At 42.0% G+C, this 26,262-nt stretch overlaps 2 protein-coding genes across 2 annotated transcripts; one reads left to right on the forward strand and one right to left on the reverse strand.

The window, feature by feature from the left end:
• The first annotated feature begins 4,706 nt into the window (after nt 1-4,706).
• avpr1aa (arginine vasopressin receptor 1Aa) lies at nt 4,707-9,591 on the forward strand. The gene is made up of 2 exons (XM_020929302.2): nt 4,707-5,735; nt 8,215-9,591. Exons 1-2 carry the CDS (start codon nt 4,802-4,804, stop codon nt 8,496-8,498), a joined length of 1,218 nt encoding a protein of 405 aa, XP_020784961.2. The 5' UTR covers nt 4,707-4,801; the 3' UTR covers nt 8,499-9,591.
• Nucleotides 9,592-23,171: 13,580 nt separating this feature from the next.
• Nucleotides 23,172-25,341, reverse strand: LOC129409404 (uncharacterized). Its single transcript, XM_055155357.1, has 5 exons — nt 25,216-25,341; nt 24,987-25,032; nt 24,685-24,870; nt 23,742-23,961; nt 23,172-23,543 (listed from the first exon to the last, which is right to left on the reverse strand). Exons 2-5 carry the CDS (start codon nt 25,022-25,024, stop codon nt 23,172-23,174), a joined length of 816 nt encoding a protein of 271 aa, XP_055011332.1. The 5' UTR covers nt 25,025-25,032; nt 25,216-25,341.
• Between the last annotated feature and the right edge of the window lie 921 nt (nt 25,342-26,262).

Consider the following 26,262-nt stretch of genomic DNA (forward strand, 5'->3'; position numbering starts at 1 on the left):
AACATTCACAGAGCAAACGTAGAAGATCCTAACAAACCGTGGACTCCAACAAGTTCAACAACACATCGAGACTCTTGGAGGTTTTCATCTTTTCTGCTGTGAATGGCCCAGGAGTTTCCACCAAGTCATTGTGGATATCACCCAAGTGAATATTTGTCCAGGTAGTTGGCGATTCTGACCAGAAATTTGGTTTGGTCCACCTTTTGTCGGGGTTGAAAAGGGTGATTTGGCTCCATCGATGCTTATGACCAATTTGTGGTCAAATGGTCTTGGGTCCTCTGCCGTTAGAGTGGATAAATAACCGGGATCAATACCCTTTACGTGCTTTCTCACTCCGTCCGTCATGTTGAATTCATGTTTATTGCCGCCGACCAAAATAATTCCCAGCATGCAACGCACGCTTTTGTCAACAATGAAACTCGCCTATTGTACTTTTACTTTTGTACTTTGTTACCTTCCAACACAGTGTAGCTTTATGCTTGAGTAATATTGTCCCACACAAAGATATAAGCTGCGTCTGAGTGAGTGGAGTTTGTCTTAGTGGAGGTCTGCTGGAGGCTCAGATTAGGCCTGAGATGTGCAGTGTTTATAACGACTGGAGCGGTTGAAGAAGGCAGCGGCGTTGTCAGTGGAACAGTCCTGGTCCATGTAGGGTCGGCTCCTCCAGCGCGGGGCACATGTCGGAAATGAAAGAAAGCAGACGTGCAAATTGAGAGCCACAATAAAGATAAGGATCTGGTGGTGTATCGGCGCATGGATCAGAGCCTCTGCAGACACACATGTGCTGTCGCAATGGAAACCCTAATAAACACTGTGCTGTGTTATGGCTGAAAACACAGGCAGAGTAAAGAAGAAGCAATCATCGATAAAGAGAAAGTCAACAAGGCCAAGCAGCTGCTGTACACGAGCACACTCCATTACAGTTATTCAAGTTTGTTTTTTCTGATTAGGCGACGAAGAGATTTGAAATACATTATGGAAGAAATAAAGACAGACGTATGGGACTGAGAGCTGAAAAGACCATGGATCATTCAATCGTTTTTCAAACTAAAACTAAAAAGAAGAAAACAAAAAAACATTTTTCTTTATTGTTTGTCTCCAAAACCAAAATGAAAAAAATGAATAATGATTTGTTTTTTGTTTTTTTTCAGTTTTTGATTTTGTGTTTAAATGAATAATGGAAAAAACAGATCACGGCCGTTTCCTGTTTCATCCAATTTTGACCCTTACGGACTGAACCAGGACTAAACTAGGACTAAACCAGGTCTAAACCAGGTCTAAATCAGGACTAAACCAGGACTAAACCAGGTCTAAACCAGGACTAAACCAGGACTGAACCAGGACTAAACCAGGACTGAACCAAGACTGAACCAGGACTGAACCAGGACTAAACCAGGACTAAACCAAGACTGAACCTGTCTCAGTCCTGGTCTGGTCCTGGTCACAGTCTTGGTCTGATCCCCGTCTCAGTCCTGATCACCTGACAGTCTACGTGGGTGCACCTCTGGGCTCGTCTCAACACTCAGTCCTGGTTCAGTCCTGGTTCAGTCCTGGTTTAGTCCTGGTTTAGTCCTGGTTTAGTATGTATGAAGCGCAAAAGTCTGGCATCACAGTTTAAGTCACAGAAACAGGACTTGGCTGTTGCCCTTTTTTTTTTTTTTTTCATTTTGGTTTAAAGACAAATAATGAAAAAAGTAGTTGTTATTTTGTTTTCTTATTTTTGGTTTTATTTTGAAAAAACAAATTAACAAATTATTAATTAATTAATGAATTAAGCATTACATTTATATAGTGCATTTCAATACACCCAAAGCACTTTACAGTTCATTATTCATTCATTAATCACTCAGTGGTGGTAAAATACTATTGTAGCCACAGCTGCCTTGGGGCTGACTGATGGAAGCGAGGCTGCCAATCTGCACCATTGGCCCCTCTGACCACCACCATCACTCACACACACACTACTTTCATACTAGGCAATGTGGGTGAAGTGTCTTGCCTAAGGACACAATGAGAGTTTTTGCCACTGGCGCCTCACTGTGGCACCTGATTTTCCCAGTGTCTCTCATCCAAATACTGACCAGGCCCGGTCCTGCTGAGCTTCTGAGATCTGACGGGATCAGACTTTGACAAGCCGCTGTGGCCACTACATATGATATGATCCACGGATTGTGAAAGTGCTGCTGCTTTTGTTATTGGACTTTTTGGCATGTGTTTTGGAGCTTGCACAGTCCACATAGAGACAGAGATTACAGTCATGAAATTCCATCCGTTTTTATTATTCTTTCTTAGTCTTGATTAGGCAATTTCTTTTTGCAGCCCTGGATCCTCAAGCAGCGTGTTTGCTTCACTTAGAGTTATGATGTTAAAAGAATATTTTTGCTCTTGTTTCTCAGATATACAGATAAACAGTACAGTGTAACAGTACAAACACTTTCCTACTTCCTTAAAAGTTGTGGTTATAACTGTGACTAAAAATGGTTCTTCACAGTTTTTCTACCTCACTTTGCATTCACACACTTATACACTAGTGTACACAGACACAAGGCGGGCTAAGTGTCTTGCCCAAGGGCACAATGACACATACTAGGGCTGTAACTATAACCGAAATATCGTGATATCGTATCGTCAAAGTTCTCACAGTAATATCGTGGACCATCACAATATATCGAATCACACGTCTCTTTGTTTAAAGGATGAAATGTAGGGATTTGGTTGATTTTAAGTGATTCAGTTGATTTCTTCATTTTTCTAGCTGATTTGCTCAGAGTTGGGACATTAAAACTCAAATTAAATGTGTTAAAAATACATCTCAGACATTTCAGCAGGTCTCAAACTTTCTTCGTTTCAGTCCAGATCAAAAATGTAGTGGAGTAAAAAGTACAAATACAGATACCTGCTCTTAAATGTACTAAAAGGAAAATGCATTCACTGTAAAATGTACTACCGTAAAGTACAGATGACTAAAATGTGTACTTCATTTACCTTCCACCACTGCCGATCAAGAAGCAATTTGTGAAGAAAAGTTGAAAAATCTGTTGAGAATTACAAGAACATCACACTGGGAGAATTCTTTCCAAATATTTGACACAATTTACACAAAATAAACTAATTTTTCTGATACTTTAAATGAAGAGTTGTGGTGCAGCAACAGCTAAAAAAAAGATACAGGGAACTACCTAGACCATGATCCTTTGCTCCATTCCATTTCACTGCAGACTACAAGAAGAAATAACAGTTCTAAACACTTAAGTTTTTGGATTAAGTCTTGTTGAGGCATTTTAAGAGAAAAAAAGTAGCACATTAACAGTTTTAGCCTCCACAAAATATCACAATAAATATCGTAGTGTGAGGTTCATACCGTGATGATATCGTATCGTGAGACTTGGATATCGTTACCCTCCTAACAGATACTCTTACTTGAGCAGTACATTCTCTTTTTTAAAACTTCTAATAGAGTAATATTTGAGTCCTGTATTTGTTTAAATAACAGTATTTGTATTTTGTTTCGTCACACCTGTATCAGAAGAATAAACAGATAATCTCGTGGTGTTGTCGTGAGCGTTTAATCACATGATCCTGTACTTTATTAGTTTAGTTTGATTTGAGGCTTAGGTGCTCTGAATTTCAAAATCAAGAATAAGAAAAGAGGAGGAGAGGAATATTATGTTGATGTAGCACAGGTCACTGCAGACGAGTAAAAGAAAAGGGTTTTTCCAGAGTCAGCGTGTCGTCACAGGTTTAGATCACACATTTTTGATCAATATTTGTCATTTAAATTCAAATCTGGTGAAGTGCACAGGTTAGCCTGAGGGGGCGGCGATCATTTTTACCTGAGGCCCCTGCTGGAGCGCAGGCATGTGGAGGAGGGCCCCGCACACATGTTAATAAGCTCATTTATGCTGCAATAATTACAGGCCCTTAAGGCGATCTTATCAGACTGCACAAGACTGTCAACAACAAGCACGAATAAAAGAGGAGAGGAAAGAGGAGAGGATGAGCCTGTGGGCTCGTGTCACTCCAGTCACTCCAGAGTGTTAAATGTGAGCTTCAAGTCACCAAATAAAGAGTTCACATGTTCATGTAGACGACGTGCTTGGACAGATTAGTCTGTGTTCAGTCCTGAGCTGTCGGGGCAGTGCTGATGTGGAGCTGCTCAGGGGCAGGACTGCACTGCAAAAAATACCACACTCCCAGAGTTAAAATGTTACACTCTGTAGTCTTTTGTCCTTTTGTCCATTTGACAGAATTGAATTTCTTAGTTTGCTGTACACTGTATAATGTTTCACTCAAGAAGAAACAGAAAGTTTGTGTACAATTCTATAAACAATATTATTGTCATTTTATTATTTCTTTCCTCCTACATCTGATAGTCATTAAATATGTCAATATTCTATTTTTTATTTTTATTCACCTTAAAGTGCATTTGTGAGGAAATCAACATTTGATGAGTCTTAAAATCTTCTCTTTACAGAGGCCACAGAACATTATTCACTTTGACTTTATGATGAGCAGGACGTGTTTTGTGGATGTTAATGTCATATCCAGGTTAAATCGTAAATGTCTTATGAAAGTGCGCGTGTTTTGGTGTGAACAGAGGGTCTGGGCAGAGCTCTTTCTCTCTCCTCTCTTCATGAGCTCTTGGTGGGAGTGAATTTTGCAGTGCGTCGCTTGACGCAGGGGCGCGTGAAACCTGACTCGGCTTTAAAAGCCCGTGGCAGTGGTCGCCCTGAACACAACGACCACTGTCTGCGCGAGCTCAGGTCCTGACCACTCACGGCCCGCGCGCACAGGCTGTGCCATGCACGCAGCGGAGCGCGCGCTGCTGCTGGGCGCGGGGAACTTCTCTGACGCGCTCACTCCTGACCTGACCATGGACAACAGCAGCGGCAGCACCAACGGCTCGGACCCGTTCGCGCGCAACGAAGAGGTGGCCAAGATCGAGATCCTGGTGCTGAGCGTCACGTTCGTGGTGGCTGTGGCCGGGAACGTGAGTGTGCTGCTGGCCATGCGCCACACCAAGAAGAAGATGTCCCGCATGCACCTGTTCATCCGACACCTGAGCCTCGCGGACCTCGTGGTGGCCTTCTTCCAGGTGCTGCCGCAGCTGTGCTGGGAGGTCACGTTCCGTTTCTCGGGTCCGGACGCGCTGTGCCGCATCGTCAAGCACCTGCAGGTCATGGGCATGTTCGCCTCCACGTATATGATGGTCATGATGACCGTGGACCGGTACATCGCCATCTGCCACCCGCTCAAGACGCTGCAGCAGCCCACGCAGCGCGCGTACATCATGATTGTATCCACGTGGGTTTGCAGTCTCGTGCTCAGCACGCCACAGTACTTTATTTTCTCTTTGAGTGAGATCCAGAACGGCTCGGAGGTGTACGACTGCTGGGCGCACTTCATCCAGCCGTGGGGAGCCAAAGCGTACATCACATGGATCACCGTGGGCATCTTCCTCGTGCCCGTGGCCATCCTCATGATCTGCTACGGCTTCATCTGCCACAGCATCTGGAACAACATCAAGTACAAGAAGCGCAAGAGTGCATCTGGAGCCGCGGGGAAGAATGGGCTCATAGGCAAACACTCCGTGAGCAGCGTCACCACGATCTCCAGAGCCAAGCTGCGCACGGTCAAAATGACTTTTGTGATCGTCCTGGCCTATATCATCTGCTGGGCGCCTTTCTTCACCGTACAGATGTGGTCCGTGTGGGACAAGAACTTCCAGTGGGACGGTGAGTTTGGACAATGATTCTTCAAAACATAAACACTCCACTTTTAGTGCGCAATGAGGGAAATCCCGTGCGTAGAGCCAGAGCGCACCACTTTTACGCATGAGTGTTCGGAACAAAACAGGAGAGAGCAGGATAATAATTACAGTGCTTAAAATTACCAAAACAAAATAGATGAAAGAGGCATAATTTGACACTGACTTTTAACTTTTAATGAAGGTCATGAGGGGCGGGTTAGATTATGTTTTCTTATGTCAGAGCGGAGCCGGAGAGATGAAGTTACGAGGCTCCTGTTGCGTTTCTTATGGACTCCTCGTCTGCACAGTTTCTCCCGCTGAGCTGACGTGCCCCACACGCACGAGCCTGACCTCCACTTTACCATCAATCACCTACACCTTATTTATCTTACTCTGTCCCAAGCTGCAGTCACTTTGATTGATGTTCAGTCACAAAAAAACATTATATACATGTATATTTTCAACATGTGGTGTAGGTACCCGGGGCTCTTGTATTTCTATAGAACTCTCCAAGAACTGTGGATTTTACAAGTCTGCACCAACCCTCTGTCCTCCTGCTGTTAACGTAACAGTCTGTAGTGCAAAGTTGTTCTTTTTTATTATTTCTGGCTGTGCTTTGGTTCTGTACAAGACGCCGTCACTGGAAGAGTTTGAGTTTTTTTGGGGTGATTTACAGTTATGTCCTGAAAGAGATAGAAGTATTAGGTCTCGCAAAGTCCTGGTTTAGACATACCATATTCTTGCATTGACTGGCAGGTTGTGCCTATGGACTGAGCTCAGTTCAGAGTTATTCTTGTGAAGTTAAAGGTGTACAGTCCAAATGTTCTGGAGGAGGGTTCACCACCTGCTCGTCTCCACGGAGGTCTTATTGCGTTGGTTAGAATGTTTTACAGTTTGGCATAAAACCTGTTTATCTCTATAGAGACAAGAAGAAAGCACAGCTAAGCCATGTTACAAGCGAGATCTGTGGAGAGGTGATCCTTCTCACAATAGGAAAGCAGTATTTTTTGAGCAGTAAAAACAGCCTGACATAAATGAGTCACACAAAATGCCATTCTGAGTGTAGATAATAAAACGATGTTACTCTGATGTGTCCAAGAAACCCGAGCGGCAACGTGCCAGAGTGTAGTGGCTTTTAATCGGACATCTTCAGAATCACTGACATCATATGTACATGCAGTGTTGGGAAGGTGACTTTTAAAATGCATTTCCCTACAGGTTACAGATTACATACCTCAAAATGTAGTTTGTAACATATTCCATTAAATTACTTAAAGTGAGTAATGTAATCTGAATACTTTGGATTACTTGATTTGCAGTAAAGAAGCAAAGACGAGGAAACCATAAAATAAGATGTTCTGTCTGCTAAAAGAAAATGAAAAAGCCCAGACTTTACTTAACCGTATTAAAAATATTATTGATAGAAGAGGAGGAGACACGTCCACACAGCAGGATTTAGTCCTGGTAAATCCTGGTTTAGACCTGGTTTAGTCCTGGTTTAGATCTAGTTTAGACCTGCTTTTAGCATGGTTTTAGCCCTGGTTTAGTCCTGGTTTTAGTCCTCGTTTAGTCCTGTTAAATTCTGGTTTAGACCTGGTTTTAGACCTGGTTTTAGACCTGGTTTAGACCTGGTTTAGACCTGGTTTAGACCTGGTTTTAGACCTGGTTTAGACCTGGTTTTAGACCTGGTTTTAGTCCTGGTTTTAATTCTGGTTTTAGACCTGGTTTAGACCTGGTTTTAGTCCTGGTTTTAGACCTGGTTTAGACCTGGTTTTAGTCCTGGTTTTAGTCCTGGTTTTAGTCCTGGTTTTAGACCTGGTTTAGACCTGGTTTAGTTTCTGGCAATGGAATTACCAAAAAAAGAAAATAAATAAATAAATAAATAAATAAATAAATAGCCCAAAATGTGAAAACAGGAAAATACCGCAGTGTAATCCATTTATTTCAACAAAGTAACTGTAATCCAATTACCACTCATTGAAACAGTAACTGTAACTGAATACAGTTACTCATAATTTGTACTCTGATTACATAACTCCAGTACATGTAATCTGTTACTCCCGACACTGTTTACATGTAACATATGCACATGCACACACTCTCATACACTCCGATCTCCATGGAGACAAGCAGAAGGTGAACCAGCAGGCTATGTGGTCCTAGTTTGGCCCAGTTTAGTCCTGATGTAGACCTGGTTTAGTTCTGGTCAAGGTTTAGTTCCAGATTTAGTCTCATTTCAGACGTGGTGTATGTGCGAGGGCGATTCACTCTGTTGTCTCTGTTGTCTCTGTTACGTGCAGCACTGGAGACTTTTCCTCACTTAAGAGATATATATGTTTGTTTTAAATTGTTGCTATGGGAACGGTGCTAATCTTTCATCCTTGTGAAACCTATGGAAAAACAGCTCAACATAATCACAGCGTATTGGTCTAATGAGTGTTTTCCTGTTCCTTTTCTTCTCACAGATTCGGAGAACACGGCTGTGACCCTGTCCGCGCTGCTGGCCAGCCTCAACAGCTGCTGCAACCCCTGGATCTACATGATCTTCAGCGGGCACCTCCTCCACGACTTTTTGCACTGTTTTTCCTGTTGCCATAGATTCCGCTCAGACCTTAAGAAAGAGGATTCGGACAGCAGCCTCCGAAGGACCACTCTCCTCACCAAAATGACCAACCGCAGCCCCACGGCCAGCTCTGCCAACTGGCGCGAGTTGGATAATTCTCCCAAAATGTCCATTCAAGCAGACTAACGGAGCTCGACAGTCCCTCCCATTTCACAGCCTGCTCTGGTTAGTTGTTAAGTCCAAAAAGCACATTCTTTCTCTTTTTTTTTTTACAGAAAGTCTATGGGAAAATGAACGGGAAATGTATTTTGTGAACCACTTACTGTCGAGCTCCACACAAGCTTATGTTTACAAAGGTACTCATTCATACGCAAAGGGACTTGAGGACATGTAAGATAAAAAAAAAAAAAAAACTGAGCAGATGTCTTAAAAGCTGTTTTTAAAGTGTGTGTCTCATTCCCGACCAGATGGATTGTTATTGTGGGAACTCCAGGAATAGCCAGAATACTTTGATTATGCGAAACTCATTTTCCAGGAACCCCCTCTGCCCGGCTGACGCTTTAGTGCCACCGAACACCACATCCTTTCTGTGTGTTTACAAAGATAAAAGTTTGGTGCGGCCAGAAGGTAGAAGCGCTCACACTCTCTCCAGACCACAGGCGTCTAAAGTAACACAAGAGTCACTCAGAAAAACAGGCCTGAGCTACAGTTTGAAAGTTTATCTGCAGGTAAATAAAGAACTGCGGATTGATTTTGGCTAAAGGTGCAATCTGTAACTTTTATGGTGGAGCGTTACATCATCAGCTCGTCCCCATGGAGATTTTATTGCTGTTATTGCTTCGCTGTAATGGTCCGCGGCATGTCGTTGCGTTTTACAATCTCCACGGAGACGAGCGGACCAACATCGCCAGGCCGGATGACAGGACAGGTCTGTGGAGAGGCAGAGAGAATGCACGATCTTTCAAGGAATTCAAGGAAAGTTTTCATTTCATTTTTGAGTCTGCTTAAGAGAAACACGATGGCCAAATCATGTGATAATTAAAGGTCCTATAGTACACAAAATGGACTCTTGGAACGTTGTTACCTCCTCAAAAACAGACCTGGACTTGAGTTTCGTTACGTTCGCACGCGTTTTAGTCACTTTTATCATTAGTCTGTCCATATCTCCAAAGCTCAAACTGCTCTTTTCCACAGCTACAGCAGCTTTTACCTTTAGTTCAGTAGAGATTCTCAATTCCAGGACTGAATCTGTCCAACAAAAAACACATTAGAGCAGTTACTGTATTACCTCATGACATCACAAGGTGGAACAGAATGTTTTATGTTGTAGAGAAGAACTCAAAAGTGCAGGGTCTGTGTGTTGAACATGTGTGAATGAAACAAAACACAACTCCAGGTCTGTTTGTGATGAAGAAACAATATTAGAACATAGATCAGCTTAATTTGGAACCTTTAAGAATCGCTTTAAGATCAGTGAGTGTGTACACATGCACATCAGTATCCCGGTTATGATCCATATCCCGGTTCTGTCAGTATTCGGGTTACTGTGTTTACATGCGCACTGAGAAACTGGGACACTCATATCCTCATATCCTTTAGCATAAGAAGCTAAGGAGCTACGAGATCTCCCACAATCCACTGCACACATCAAACCAACAGATTCTTCAATAAAATCTTCTGCATAAATAAACTCAACTTTACAACATATAAACCAGAACCACTGTAGAGCCACATCAGCCCGTTTGATCAGATCATTCAGCTCTGATCACATTTGTTTATGTTTTACAGAAACAAAACTTAAAACCGCATCGCTAATTAGCATAAACTGTTAGCGGTGATAAAAACAGCTGCTCCTTGTGCCGCTGATGCGATTCAGCTTCTTTTGGACTAAAAGACATGATTCTGTGGATTATGTGTGTTCTTTTAGTGACAGAAGAGGTGCTGATGATGGTGAGTCTGTTCTGTGTGTGTGTTGTGTAGGAGATAGTTCATGTTTTAACTTTTCATTGATCACACGAGTGCAGGTCGTACGAGTGCAGATTGTACATGTGCAGGTTTAGCGCAGCATTTATGTTGGTCAATTTATTTATGTCGCTACTGTTGTGGTGAAAATACTGGAAAGTGTCTTTTGGACTCATGCGCACTCAACTTTATGTTGCAGTAACCGGGATACTGTGTTTACATGCCACAAGTATCCCGGTTACTATCGGAATAAACCAGCTACACTAAGCGGGTTTCTAATAACCGGGATACTGAAACTCAAGAAACCCGATCATAACCGGGTTATTGATGTGCATGTATACACACTCACTGGTAGAGTCCAAAAATATCTGTACAATGAGTAATGAAAGTCAGCATTTTACCATCTGTACCATTGCGAGACAGGAGCAGTGCCTTGGCAGAGTTCTGTGATCTTGAATGTGCTTTTTTTTAGTCAAGATATTCCACCCTTTTGTTGCAACTTTTTCTTCTTCTTATATTGAAATCCCTAATTTCATATCCTTAATTTGACTTGGGTGCGTATGAAGATCATTTGTTCCATTGCATTTTGAATTTTTTACATACCATGAATTTGTCACTCTGAAAAAAGAGGTTTGAATTATTTTTATTCAGAATTTTACTTGCTGAAATTTTAAGAATCCTTTTTCAGTTTCAGTTCAAAATCAAAATTTCACCTTTTAAATATTCAGTACTAGGGGTGTGCAAAAATATTGAAATATCATTATATCTTGTCGGTTAATGTGTTGATACAGTATCGATATCGTGGGCTGCTGTATCGATATATCTCCAAGAGTATTTTTTGGTGTATTTTGCTCAATTATTTTGTTTCATTGCTACAGTTTTGTTGTTTGTTCAGAGGAAGGAAACTTTTTTATGCAACACATTTGACATTTTTACTGTTTTGATGATTCATTTTGCGCAAGAAGTGAAGCTTAACAAAGACTTTTAGTATCAGAGCCATGATTTAGCCTCTACTTTTTTTTAAACATATCAAATTGATTTCAAATATATCGCATTGAAACGAAAGCTCACTGTATCAAGGTGTGTATCGTATCGGCAGTTTGTTAATGATACTCAGTCCTGTTTATTACATATGATTTTCAAGTCTTCAAAGTCAACAGTGAAAATTCAGAGTGGAAAATTCGCAGTGGAAACATTTCACAACAAAGATCCAAGATGCCAAAGCAGAAGCAATCGTGAGTGAGGAGGACTGTTTCCAATTGGCTGTTCTCATCTGTGGGCGGGGCTTACACTGAAGAAATCAAAGAGATGAGGTTTTGATGAGGCGAATTCTGACCAATCAGATCGTTCCTGTTAGATCAGATCATTTTGGATTGATTCCTTTTGCCTTGGCGTCTTGGATCTTTCTTGCAGATCTTTTTTTTTTTTTTTTCACTGCAAATTTTCCACTCTCAATTTTAACTGTTGAATTTGAAGACTTGAAAATATTTGTGCTGAATATATGGATTTGTTTCATCAGATTTTGAATTTTATACCAATGAATTTCTTATTTTGAATTTTTTAACTCTGAAAAAACATGTTTGAATTATTATTATTTTTTTTTTTAATTATTATATTTTTTATCTGAATTTTAGTTGCTGAAATTGTACGTTTTCATAAGTGTTAAAAAAACAAAAAAAAAACAAACTTAAACTTAAACTTAAATATTCAGCACAAATATTTTCAAGTCCTCAAATACTGAAACATATTCAAAAAGTACACTTTAAATTTCAGCAACAAAAATTCTGACAAAAAAAATAATTAAAACATCTTTAATCAGAGTTAAAAAATTCAAAGTGAGAAATTCAGTGGTATGTAAAATTCTAAATCTAATGGAACAAATGATCTTCCAGATAATTTTTTAAAGGTGTTTTTTTTTTAAATATTGAATTTTAAACACTTAAATTTCAGCAGCAAAAAATCAAAATATAAATAATTCAGAGTGAGAAATTCAACAGTATTTTAAATTCTAAATCAGATTAAACAAATGATCTTCTATAGTTTGGGGCATTCCTCAGAAAAATTGTCTTCTAATTTTCTTTTCAACAAATTTTTTCAAGTTCGGACCAGTCAACATGATGAGTCAGTGCGTGTACGGCTTCAGTGGACTTTGTCTCCAAAAGATGTGCTTGGGTTTGTGGCTGAAGGTGCCATTTTCAGGACTTTTGACCATACGAGACACAATATTTAGACTTGAATTGTTAAATGATACGAGAACAGTCCGGAATTTATCTTCAATCTGCCTCCCGTGGATTAAAGTAGGTTTGGAGAGGAGGACCCCCCCCCCCTGTGCCTCCTCATAACGGCCGGTGCATTCCTCTCCCAACACGTCACTTCCTTAATATTCCACATCCTGGATCATGGGGGGGGTGAGTTTTGGCTTTCATTTAACCACCAGATGAAAACTATTGTGTGGAGTTCGCATTATGCTTTGAAATATCGTCAACTGTCTCACATCCGCCAGTGTAACAGTGTTTGAAGCCATGCCAAAGAAGTTGTTTTGAGCTTTACAGGTGTCACTACACGACTGAAGGAGGTTGAAGTCGTTCAGGTCGTGGTTTACAAGAATACAAGCAGGAATCTGAAATCAAAACTTGAAAGAATTTCCTCTCAAATACATTCTGTTTTGTTTTCGTAGGTGGATGTGGCGTGCTCTTTCACTTTGTACCGCTTCGGGGTTTTGGAGTCTTCCAAAAAAAACAAAAAAAGCGAATTTGCATTGCGATTTTCTAGTGAAGGGCACTCCACCTGCCTGTCTCCACGGTGATGTTATTGCTTTGCCTGGAATGTTCCACTGTATGGCATTACATATAACAATTCTACATTTATTCCATCAAAGGTGTTTTTATGTACCGTATTTTTCGGGCTATAAACTACTAAAAATCCTTTTGTTTACTGAAAAATCGACAGTGCGCCTTATGTATTAATTCTGGTTGTGTTTACTGACCTCGAACTGATTTTATGCGGTACACGGCGCTCAAAAATCTGTCCAAATGTTTTAGTACGACTTTTGTAAACTACGAAGCCGCACCACTTGATGGATTGTTACCGTAGTCCGGATCCTCGTGGAGTAAAAGGCGAAATATAGTTTTGCGTCGACTCACCTTGTCACCGATGTTTTTGATTTATGGATCTGCGTCGAGGTCTATGCGTCGCAAAGTAATCCTCTGCCACAACACTAGGAGCTGATTTAAACCTGGCATTTGTGTTTACCAGGGGTCGAGAACCTTAAATACTCCAAGAGCCGTTTGGATCAACTCCCACAGAAAAGAAAACACCCAGAGCCACAAAACCCTTTTGACTCTAAAATGAGGAGACACTGCAGATCTTTTTTGGATTAAACTAAAGTGTGTTGCAGTTATCAAATCACTGAAATGCTCCAGAGAATATTTGTTCATTCATACATACAGTTTGTGCGTATGATCTACAGACTTATTATCAGTGTTGGGAAGGTGACTTTTAAAATGTATTCCCCTACAGATTACAAATTACATACCCCAAAATGTAGTTTGTAACGTAATCCATTAAATTACTTAAAATGAGTAATGTAATCTGAATACTTTGGATTACTTGATTTGCTGTAGAGAAGCAAAGATGAGGATATCGTAACATAAGATGTTTTATCTGCTAAAAAAACTAAACAAAACAGACTTTACTGAACCGTATTAAAAATATTATTGATAAAAGAGGAGGAGACACGTCCACGCAGCAGGTCTTGTTAAATCCTGTTTTAGTCCTGATTTAGACCTGGTTTAGGTCTAGTTTAGGTCTAGTTTAGACCTGATTTTAGTCCTGGTTTAGACCTGGTCTAGTTTCCGGCAATGAGTTGAATTATTGAAAAAAAACAAAAAACAAAAGGGGGATATAGTCCAAAATGTGAAAACAGGAAAATCCCGCAGTGTAATCCATTTATTTCAACAAAGTAACTGTAATCCAATTACCACTCACTGAAACAGTAACTGTAACTGAATACAGTTACTCATAATTTGTACTCTGATTACGTAACTCTTGTACATGTAATCTGTTACTCCCTGACACTGTTTATTATCTTTGAAAAATTTCACATGAACCATTTCCAATGCACAGAACAGACTCACCATCAGCAGCACATCCTCTGTCACAGAAAGAACACTCATATTTCTCTGAGTCTTGTCCAAAGAGCGAGCTGTTTTTTCAGCGCTTAGAGTTTATGCAAAAGAGCCATGTGGTTTTAAGTTTTGTTTCTGTAAAACGTAAATAAATGTGCACAAAGCTGCGTTAAACACATTATTACTGTATATTTGAGTTGTCCTCGTAGGAAATAAAAAAACTCATAAACTTAAATGATCCACCCACATTCACCAAGACAGGGAGGCAACGCCAGGCGAGTTACGTCACGATCTGCCGACGGATCGTGGATATCTCTAAATATCAGTTTCAAGTGTCATCTGTTTGTTTCACTTAATGCTCTTTATAATCCGGTGAAACTTACGTATGAAAATAGACGAGAGAATTCAACATGATTGATATTGCGCCTTATAACCTGAAAAATACGGTACTACCCAAAAAGACGCGTTCTTACTGTGCGCGGGCTTGCCTTTCCACTGAACTGACCTTTAACTCAACAGGCAAAATTTATTTCATATTTTGGAACATTCCAGGGAAAGCAATAATATCTCCAGGTCCTCCGTCGAGAAAGTTCCGCAGTGCGTCTTTATGTCACGTAATGTAAAAGCTGCATAACTCTGCCTTCAGCCTTGAGTCTAAAATCTAATATCATAAAGTTAATGATTGTCCCGAATGTTTACAGCAGCATGTGTGGATTCCATTAGTGTCGGATTTTTTGATCTTTGCCCAGTTTAATGAAGAGAGTTTCCGTTGACGCAATTTCAGATGTTAAGAAGAAGATGTTTTGTTTTGTTTCGTGCTCCCAGGCTCCTTAAAACACAAAGCGTGGAGCAGCGTGGGGCCGAGAGCCTTCTGAATGTTTAGAATAGAAATAATAGTAATAATTTTGACCTTTTCAAATGACTCCAGTTTTTGTTCAGTGCACCTCTCCCCTGCTGTCACAAATGTGGTTCCTTTTAAAACAAGACTGCATTAGATCACTGTTGTATGCTCTGTAAATGTTTGTACATAAAAGTGTAAATATAATTAATATATGTAAATGAAGATGTCTGTATTGTCCTGAAAGTGTTTTATGAAAATATATATCTGATATCAAAATGTCCTGATGCTCGTGTTTTATTGTTGAGCACAAGTAGAATTGAAATGGTAGAAAATTTATCAGCAGGTTTCACTTTGTAGAAACCATCTGACCTCACAGCATTAGGATTCGTTCACTTGACAGTAGGCGGGTACATTTTTTTATTTAACCAATCACTGCTATTTGGTCGTGACATATGTAATGCCCCAAATCCTGTAGGAAGAAGGACAATAACGTCTTTCCTCTTGATAAAATTCACTAAACATTCTCTTTGTTCCGGCTTTAAATCCTCGATCTTGGGAATCATTGCCGACACAGAATATATGACTCTTCACTGATTGGCTGGTGCCTGAACTCGCACTTACGGGGTTCTTGTACACTGTCTAGTGCAGGGGTGTCAAACATATGACCCTCCAAGACCTTTAATCTGGCCCTCGGCTGATTTTCTACTAAAATATTTGAACTATATTTTCTGTTAAAATATTGGTAATTTTCTGTGCCGCTTAGCATAGCAGCGTCTCCAGCGTCTCTGTACGTGGCCCCTCCCACCAGAGCAGCACAAATGAAGACTTGTCTCTTTCCAAACGCTCTTAAAGGACGATCGTTTTGACTGTTGACCGTGACACCCTCATCAGAAAAATGTCCAACATGAGAAAAGTGGAGCCGAGTGCAGGATTTTACAAGAAAAACTGACTTATTCCTATTTGCAGACAAGTTAACATTAAAACATTGTGTTGAAACTGCATTTTTTCTTAAAGTTTCAGATTGTTCATAATATTATAATATTTTGTAAAAGAAAGAGTTCATCAATTGAAAAAAAAAGATTCCTGTAAGAGATTTGTGTTTCTCTGCACAAATATTTGAACTTATTGTTATTTTTGGGGTTTATATGACATGAGTTTTCTGATCCGGCCCCTTTGGGATCAAAGTAGGTTGGATATGGCCACCGAACCAAAATGACTTTGACACTCCTGGTCTGGTGTATTCTGATTCCTGACGTAGTCGCTGAAGAGAAATTAAATTGAGCAGAAGCACTAGGTGACACCACCCTGGCAAAGAATATTGAAATTAAACTTGAAAATGTTTGTAAAATCACTCAAATTCAGATGTAAAACAATATTTTTAAAGGTACTGTGTAACTTTTCCAGTGAATGGTCTGTCTCCTTCTTGTTTCCATGCAGATGCGATTGCTTTTCTTCACTAGCATATAACCTGTCTTTCTCCATGGACACAAGCAGGTTACACCATCTGGCCATGTTACAGGTCAGATCTGTGCTGAGAAGAGCCTGCACACAGTAAGAATAAACACATATGTGGCAGACAGCAGGGGGGGCTCTTCATTTTTGATCACCTGACACCAACTTCCTGTACCAGAGGAAGTCGGGCTTAAATAGGCCAAGTGGCAACGCCTCAGTCCCAACTTCAGAAGACTGGTGTCACAGCTACAGAAACCAGCGGCAGATCTTCTCCACCCGTGTACTGTATTTTTCAGAGTATAAGTGGCTCTGGAGTATAAGTCACAGAAGAACAAGAAAAAAAATCATATATAATCACACTTTTGGGGGGAAATGTATCTTATAAACTCAGAGACCAGGAATTGACATTTCATTTGACTTTAAAGTCAAGTTCTAGTAATAACAATAGAAGAGAGAACAACAGACTGTTAACGTCATATGAACAGTTCTTCAGATAAACTATAACATAAACAACAGAACAGAACAAGTCACTAAATCCATTCAATTCTTCATCCTCCGTGTCACTTCTGAACAACTCGGCCTCGACCTCCGGAGGTAAACAGAGCGCCGCTTCCTCTTCTGTGTCGCTGTCGTCAGATTCAGCATCAGTTCCAGGTAGAATTATTCAGGCCTTTCTGAATCCCGACAGGATGGTTTCAGTGTCACTGAAGTCCAGGCTTGGTCCATCCATCCAGTGACTTCAGGAAAGTTTCATGGTGCATTCTCCTGGTGTCACAAATTTCTCTCTCACTCCAAACTTTCTTTCAGCTGCAGATTTCACGACTTGCAGTTTGTAATCTGCAAAATCTGATTTTCTTTTTGGCAGCATTTGTGTTCAGTCTTCTCAGTCGTCTTTAGAAGTTTGTTTAAATGTTAAATTGTTCAGTGGTGCTGTGACCAGGACGGGTAGAGCGGCTGGATTGCAGTGAGAAACACCAGAAAAGATGATGGAGGCAGGTTTAGCGTGGTCCACATTTTTTTTATTTCTTTTTTCCCAATATTCCAAAAGTGTCAGTGCAAAAAAAAAAAAAGTGTGGTGCAAAAAGTGCAGGGAGGATAAGGAGCAGCAGGTGTCTCCTGCAGCAGAACATCGAATGATCTAATCAAGCGCCTGATATACTACTGGATAAAACCATAAAAACTCCAAGGGGTGTAAAATAACCTTAGCTGTATAAAACTAAGTTAAAATCCTCCAATAAAATACCCATAGCCAAATAAACTATATAAAACCCAAATACAAAAAATAAATAAAATAAAACCCTGGTAACACTTTATAATAACTACACCTTATTTAGCCTTAATAAAGCATGAACAAAGACTTAATTAATAATGATTCAGGCTTAGTAACTACTTAATTACTACCTGAATTAACACTTAACTTGCACTTAATTCACTTGTGCTGTAAATAGTAACTCAATACTTCTTAAGTACTCATGAACTAACCATTTGCATGTTTACAAATGTATATTTAAGTACAAATTTGAGCATTTACTAATAATGCAATGCAATGATCATTCAGGCAGCTGTTATCTGTTAGTTAAATCTTTCTGAGAGCTTTTCTAAAGTGAAGACTAATTATGCTTTATTAATCATTTGTTAAGGTTGATCAAATTCCAGAGAAACAATAATGCATTACTAGTAAATCATTCTCTCATGGCTTATTAATCATTAATAAATGCTCAAATGGTTAGTTCATGAGTAATTAAGTAAGAAATACTTATGAGTAACTATTTATAGCTCAGGCGAATTAAGTGCAAGTTAAGTGCTAATTCAGGTAGTAATTAAGTAGTTACTAAGCGTGAATCATTATTAATTAAGTCTTTGTTCATGCTTTATTAAGGCTAAATTCCAGTACTCGCTTTTCCTTCTCTCGGTTAGAATGATTGGCACAGCCGTAAACTACACAACACATAGACATTTTCCAGACAAAGACGCGACAGTGTTTCACTAGCTTCCTCCAGTCGGTTCACTTCCTGCCCTCCATTTGATTTCCCGCGCTGACAAACGTAATGTCACGTGAAACCCAGCTATTGCGTTTTATATTAAATTGGGCCTAGTGTCGTGTATAAACAGTTCCTCTGTTATTGTACATCCAATGCTAGGAGACTATTTAATCGCTTAATCACTTAACAAGAGGCTTATACTGAAACTAACTCCAACTCCAGTTTAAGCCTCAACTCGTTCCATGACAGAAATAAATCTCTGACCAGAGCTAACCTTCTCGGAGCTGTGGGCGTAAGGTCTGTGGTGCCTGTCGCGGCGGCAATCCCCGAACCCGGTGGTGGACACCGGAAGTAAGGGATGCTGTCAAGCTGAAGAAGGAGTCCTATCGGGCCTTGCTGGCTCGGGGGACTCCTGAGGCAGCTGATGGGTACCGGCGGGCCAAGCGTGCTGCAGCTCGTGTGGTTGCGGAGGCAAAAACTCGGAGCTGGGAGGAGTTCGCAGAGGGCATGGAGGAGAACTATCGGACGCCCTCAAAGAGATTCTGGCAAACCGTCCGGCGCCTCAGGAGGGGGAAGCAGTTCTTCACCAACATTGTTTACAGTGCGGGGGGAGAGCTGTTGACCTCGACTGGGGACGTTGTCCGGCGGTGGAAGGAATACTTTGAGGATCTCTTCAATCCCACCGTCACGTCTTCCGAGGAGGAGGCCGAGGCTGGGGACTCGGAGGCGGACTTGTCCATCACCCTGGCTGAAGTCACTGAGGTGGTTGGAAAGCTCCTTGGTGGCAAGGCTCCGGGGTTGGATGAGATCCGTCCTGAGTATCTTAAGTCTCTGGATGTTTGTGGGCTGTCTTGGCGGACACGCCTCTTCAACATCGCGTGGCAGTCGGGGACAGTACCTCTGGACTGGCAAACCGGGGTGGTGGTCCCTCTGTATAAGAAGGGGGACCGGAGGGTGTGTTCCAATTACAGGGGAATCACACTCCTCAGCCTTCCCGGTAAGGTCTATGCCAGGGTACTGGAGAGGAGAATCCGGCCGATAGTCGAACTTCGGATCCAGGAAGAGCAGTGTGGTTTTCGTCCTGGCCGTGGAACACTGGACCAGCTCTACACTCTCCATCGGGTGCTCGAGGGTTCATGGGAGTTTGCCAAACCAGTCCACATGTGCTTTGTGGACTTGGAGAAGGCATTCGACCGTGTCCCTCGTGGTGTCCTGTGGGGGGTGCTCTGGAAGTATGGGGTCCGGGGCCCTTTGCTAAGGGCTGTCCGGTCCCTGTATGACCGGAGCAGGAGCTGTGTTCGCATTGCCGGCAGTAAGTCAGACCTGTTCCCGGTGCATGTTGGACTCTGCCAGGGCTGCCCTTTGTCACCGGTTCTGTTCATTGTATTTATTGACAGAATTTCTAGGCACAGTCAGGGGCCGTAGGGGGTCCGGTTTGGGGACCGCAGGATCTCATCTCTGTTGTTCGCAGATGATGTTGTCTTGTTGGCTTCATCGAACCAATACCTGCAATGTGCACTGGGGCAGTTTGCAGCTGAGTGTGAAGTGGCTGGGATGAAGATCAGCTCTTCCAAGTCCGAGGCCATGGTTCTCGACTGGAAAAAGGTGGCTTGCCCTCTCCGGGTGGGTGGGGAGTCTTTACCTCAAGTGGAGGAGTTCAAGTATCTCAGGGTCTTGTTCATGAGTGAGGGAAGGACGGAACGTGAGATTGACAAGCGGATCGGTGCAGCGTCTGCAGTGATGCGGTCGCTGTATTGGACCATTGTGGTGAAGAGGGAGCTGAGTCGAAAGGCGAAGCTCTCGATTTAACGGTCAGTCTACGTTCCTACTCTCACCTCTGGTCATGAGCTCTGGGTAATGACCGAAAGGACGAGATCGCGGATACAAGCACTCGAAATGAGTTTCCTCCGCAGGGTGGCTGGATCCTCCCTTAGAGATAGGGTGAGGAGCTCAGTCACACGGGAGGAGCTCGGAGTAGAGCCGTTTCTCCTCCACGTCGAGAGGAGCCAGTTGAGGTGGCTTGGGCATCTGTTCCAGATGCCTCCTGGGCGCCTCCCTCGGGAGGTGTTCCGGGCATGTCCCACTGGGAGGAGGCCCCGGGGAAGACCCAGGACACGTTGGAGGGTCTATGTCTCTCGGCTGGCCTGGGAACGCCTCGGGTTCCCCCGGAGGAGCTGGAGGACGTGTCTGGGGTGAAGGAAGTCTGGGGGTCCCTGCTTAGACTGCTGCCCCCACGACCCGCCCCCAGATCAGTGGAAGAAAATGGATCGATGGATGGATGGACTTCCAATTTTCCAAACAAATTGAAAATAAGAGGCCTTGATAGTTTTAGCTCAGCTCAAAGTATATGTACTATTTAGGCGTGTCATAAAAATGCTCCTGTTCTGGGTATCCCACCTGGTCGTATTGAAAACGGCCGACTGTAAGGCATTTTTAGCTCAGCTTGTGAGCTGTAAGATCAAACTGAGTTTATGCGATCACCCATTGTCCTGCATCCATCCCTCCGTCCGTCTGTCTGTCTGTCCGTTAACCATGGCTGGACAAATCTAGACCAATCTAGAGTCCATATGAATGTCTTTAGATTCCTTAGGGTAATAGCTCTTTCCAATTCTTGAATTATGTCACAGTGACCTACTTTGTGGATTTTATAGTCAGTGTTGGGGAGTAACAGATTACATATACCGGAGTTACGTAATCAGAGTACAAATTATGAGTAACTGTATTCAGTTACAGTTACTGTTTCAATGAGAGGTAATTGGATTACAGTTACTTTGTTGAAATAAATGGATTACACGGCGGTGTTTTCCTGTTTTCACATTTTGGGCTATATCCCCCGTTTCTTTTCTTTTTTTCTTTTTTTTTTCAGTAATTACACTCATTGTTGGAAACTAAACCAGGTCTAAGCCAAATCTAAACCAGGTCTAAACTATATCTAAACCAGGTGTAAATCAGGTCTAAAATAGGACTAAACCAGGACCAAAACAGGACTGAACCAGGACTAAACCAGGACTAATTCATGCTGTGTGGATGTGTCTCCTCTTCTATCAATAATATTTTTAATTTGGTTCAGTAAAGTCTGGGCTTTTTATTTCTTTTTTGCAGACAAAACATCTTATGTTACGATATCCTAGTCTTTGCTTCTCTACAGAAAATCAAGTAATCCAAAGTATTCAGATTACATTATTCACTTTAAGTAATTTATTGGATTACGTTACAAACTACATTTTGGTGTGTGTAATCTGTAATCTGTAGGGGAATACATTTTAAAAGTCACCTTCCCAACACTGTATATCCATGTAGAGAACATTTAAAACTATGGTGGGTCAACATTTCTCTATTTGTCCAATAAATATTAAAATCAAGGTTTTGTTTTAATCAAAAATGCATCATAATCTCCTATATTAAATAAACAGACAGAATATAAAGGACACTTGTAAATGTCAACTTGATATCACTTATGTAACCAAGTGCAATACTTCAGAATACTACAAGGTCAACAGGTATTTACTTCTGTTTAACTGGAGCATTTCTTATAAACAATACACATGAAAAAGGAGATCTTCACTTTAGCATTACAGCATACAGATACAGCGCGGTCAAAAATCCTCCGAGTATATTCTTATATTTATTTCTTAAGCATTTATTTATTTATTGGAAAACAGACAACACACATTAATGAATATTTAAAATGTAAATATGTAGAGATTATAGCCATCACATCTTCATTTCTTCGGCAGGTTGATGTGAAATGACGTACAGGACTGGGAAAAGTACAGCAACAATCACACAAAAGCACACAACTACAGCACACTCACTGTACATACAATTCACTCACAACTTTCAACTTCAACTTTATTATTGTTCCAGAGGGAAACTGTTGTGCAGACACACAGTAGACTTAGAATACAACTCAATAACACACTAAACCACAGCTTAAGTTTAGCTCAACAGTGCAGACAAACATTCCCTTAAAAATAGAACAAGAAATGTAACCGCATTTCACCACGACTGATCCAAGCAGTAAGATTCATTCTAGCATCATCCTAGGTATGACTTCAGAAACAAAGGAAGTCCGAGCTCTCTGAGTTCTGATCCGGGGCATTCTCAGATGTCGCCCAGAAGGAAAGAGGTTCAACTCCTCACAGAGTGGCAGCTCAGGGCTTGCCATTATTTGTTGGGCCTTGTGAATCACCCTTGTAGTATTTTAAAAAATGTCATTCTGCTAAACATGGTGACATATTTGACCACTGAACATCACTGTTTTAAAGCTTTAGAAACTGCTGCCAGTGTTGAAAGTTCTCATACATGAACTGCCCTGTGTTCCATGTTTGAACTGTTCCAGAAGCAAAAGAGTCTGTGCAAAAGCACTTTGAATTTCTTTTCACAAACTCTTTTACAGGAGGTGGAGCAAGATTATTAAAAATGTTGTTTTCATTTCACTAGTGGCACATCCATGTATCTGTGCCTGTTCACACATACTGTATCTGAGGAGGCTTCACTGGTCCAGCCACTGTCCTTTGTCCAGTTGGTGACGGACATACTGACAGAAGCACACAGTTCTGGGCAGGTGGCCACTAGAGACCGGTGTGTCGAAGGGGAAGTGTTTTTTAGCGAGACAACATGTGTAGCCCGAAGAGAAGAACAAGAGTGCTCGGTTAAACATGTCTTCAGAGCAGGCCCTCTCTGAAAAAGTCTCCTCAAACACCTGTCTGCATCCGTCCAGAGAAACATACACCAGGTAGATCTTGGAATTAGACCGACAACCCATCAAGACCTTCTCCTTTGACATGAGAACATTTGCTTGGCCTACAGCTTTCTGCATCTCCCTCACTATGTTCCGATCGTCATCCCGTCTCCAGAGACAGAGCTGAATGAAAATCCCCAAAGGGACAGTAAATATAAGTGTTAAGTTAGCGAGCAAAAGTCCAAGAGGGAGTGTGGGAAGTATTGTCTCATCTCCAGATAATAACAGAAGTGAAACTGCTTGTATTGCATACCAACACAGGATGAATAAGACCCCTGCCATGTAAACCAGGATACGTTTCCAGAGTGGTTTTATCCACACTTTGGTTTGTGAGACTTTGTTGATGATGGCGATGGCCTGCCTGTAGGTGTCTTCATTGTGCACGATGAGGCGGAGCTGGTCGGGGATGTCCATGTCACTAAACACGCCGGCGTCCCAAGACCTCAGGCTCTCCTCGTTGGCGGCGGTGAGTGACTGGAGCGCTTTACCGTTGTAGACTGAAGGAGGCTGGTACGGCACCACAGACGCCCCCCGGAGCTCCCTGTGAGGTACACACATATACTGAGATCATCACATCAGAAGGACCTGTTTAGTTCCTGTTACTGATGCATCCACCCGTCATTCATGGACAGCTACAGACGCATTTATTTTAATGTGCACAGATCAGGATCCTGAAATATCAGCACATTTTTACAGGCAGAGTGGATCAGAATATGGATTTGAACTAAGGTTGGGTGACACACACACACTAGTTTTTTGTACATATTCCTGTATTCATTGTGTGTTCTAGAATAACATTTATTTATACATTTCATTGATGATAACTGAATATTCCTCGTCTAAAAAGATCCCAAGAACTAACTGCACTATTTAAGCCCCGTGTGAAATGGCTGATGCTGGAGAGGGTGGCACTAAAGCTCCTGGATCATGCAGGAGTGAGGAGCCCCTGATACAGTGTGTGCTCTGGGCGTGTGCTCAGGTGAGGAGCTGTGTGTTGGCCTGTATGATCTGTGGCTGGAGCATGGTTTGTGTAGTTCCAGTGTGGAGCTATAAAACTGTACTGACAAAGTGTCTGCTGCGCACTTAATGCCATGCACTTTTTTTCTCTTCTCTCTTTTTTCATTTGGTGTTAAACACATGAGCATGTATCTAGTGCATCTTTTTTTTTTTTAAAAAACCTTGAAGTGTAGTTGCAAAGCCACTTTAATTCCATGTCGTTATTATGACGACTGGAGTATGTATGATGATATTAGAGCAGTCTTGCCTGTTGGGGGTGCAGAGCACGTGCAGCAGCTTGTTGATGAAGTCGGGGTGGTCGGCCTCGAGGTAGGTGAGGTGACACAGGTGCAGAGGGACACACACCTCTGGCTCCAGGAGAACAGGGATGATGGGCTTCCTCTCCAGGCAGTCTCTGAACAGAGACATGTTGGCTTCCAGAAGGCACCAGCGACTGCGCACGAACTCTGCACTCAGCACCAGCAGAACCTTCTGACTCTGCTGGATGCACTCGGACATGTTCTCCAGAATAGTGCGTCCTGGAATGAAGTCTCGCTCGTGGTAACACACCTGCAGCCCAGCAGCCTCCAGTCTGTCCACCAGTGCATGGGTCCATCTGAGAAGAAACAGAGGTGTCTGGGTCATTGTTCTTAAAGGCCTTATTGCATGCACTGGTACTGTTTTATACTGTTTTCTATTCGGACATTGAAATAGTCATTAGGCCCTTTAAATTACATACTTTGCCATTACAAAGAGATGGAGGTGTGTTGAGGGGATGCAGGGAGTGTGTATTTTGTACCTGTAGTCAGTGCTGCTGTAGCTTAAGAAGACATGGTAGTATTCCTCTTCTCTCAAAGTGGGCGGGACAAATGCAGAAATGAGATGTGATTGGACATCAGAGCTGTCAGTCAAATATACAGGCTCCATTATCTATCAGAAGCACAAACTCTATTCAAAAAGTTTATTGTCAAATTTCCATCTGAAAATAATGAAAAACTGTCATTATGTTCTCACTTTCAATCTTGTAAATTAAATAATAATAAAATAAAAGGAAATGTCCAAAGTTCGTCTTTAGGGAGACACAGATTCCTGCTTCCTGTTCACCTGGTGGTTAGAGAGGGGAGAGAGTTCAGCATCCTAACAGCCTGGAGGATGAAGCTGTTGGTGAGTCTGGTGTATATGTGGGTGAGGTGGGTGGTGTATATGTGTGTGAGGTGGGTGGTGTATATGTGGGTGAGGTGGGTGGTGTATATGTGTTTGAGGTGGGTGGTGTATATGTGGGTGAGGTGGGTGGTGTATATGTGTTTGAGGTGGGTGGTGTATATGTGTGTGAGGTGGGTGGTGTATATGTGTGTGAGGTGGGTGGTGTATATGTGTTTGAGGTGGGTGGTGTATATGTGTTTGAGGTGGGTGGTGTATATGTGTGTGAGGTGGGTGGTGTATATGTGTGTTTGAGGTGGTGGTGTATATGTGGGTGAGGTGGGTGGTGTATATGTGTGTGAGGTGGTGGTGGTGTATATGTGTTTGAGGTGGGTGGTGTACATGTGGGTGAGGTGGTGGTGTATATGTGTTTGAGGTGGTGGTGTATGAGGTGTTTGAGGTGGGTGGTGTGTATATGTGTGGTGAGGTGGGTGGTGGTGTTATGTGTGTGAGGTGGGTGGTGTATATGTGTGGGTGGTGGTGGGTGGGTGTGTATATGCGGGTGAGGTGGGTGGTGTATATGTGTGTGAGGTGGGTGGTGTATATGTGTGTGAGGTGGGTGGTGTATATGTGTGTGTGAGGTGGTGGTGTATATGGTGTGGTGATGTGGTGAGGTGGGTGGTGTATATGTGTGTGAGGTGGTGGT

This window comes from Boleophthalmus pectinirostris, unplaced genomic scaffold (genome assembly GCF_026225935.1).
Source record: "Boleophthalmus pectinirostris isolate CB_2022bp ecotype Guang Dong unplaced genomic scaffold, ASM2622593v1 HiC_scaffold_2, whole genome shotgun sequence".
NCBI classification, from domain to species: Eukaryota; Metazoa; Chordata; class Actinopteri; order Gobiiformes; family Gobiidae; genus Boleophthalmus; species Boleophthalmus pectinirostris.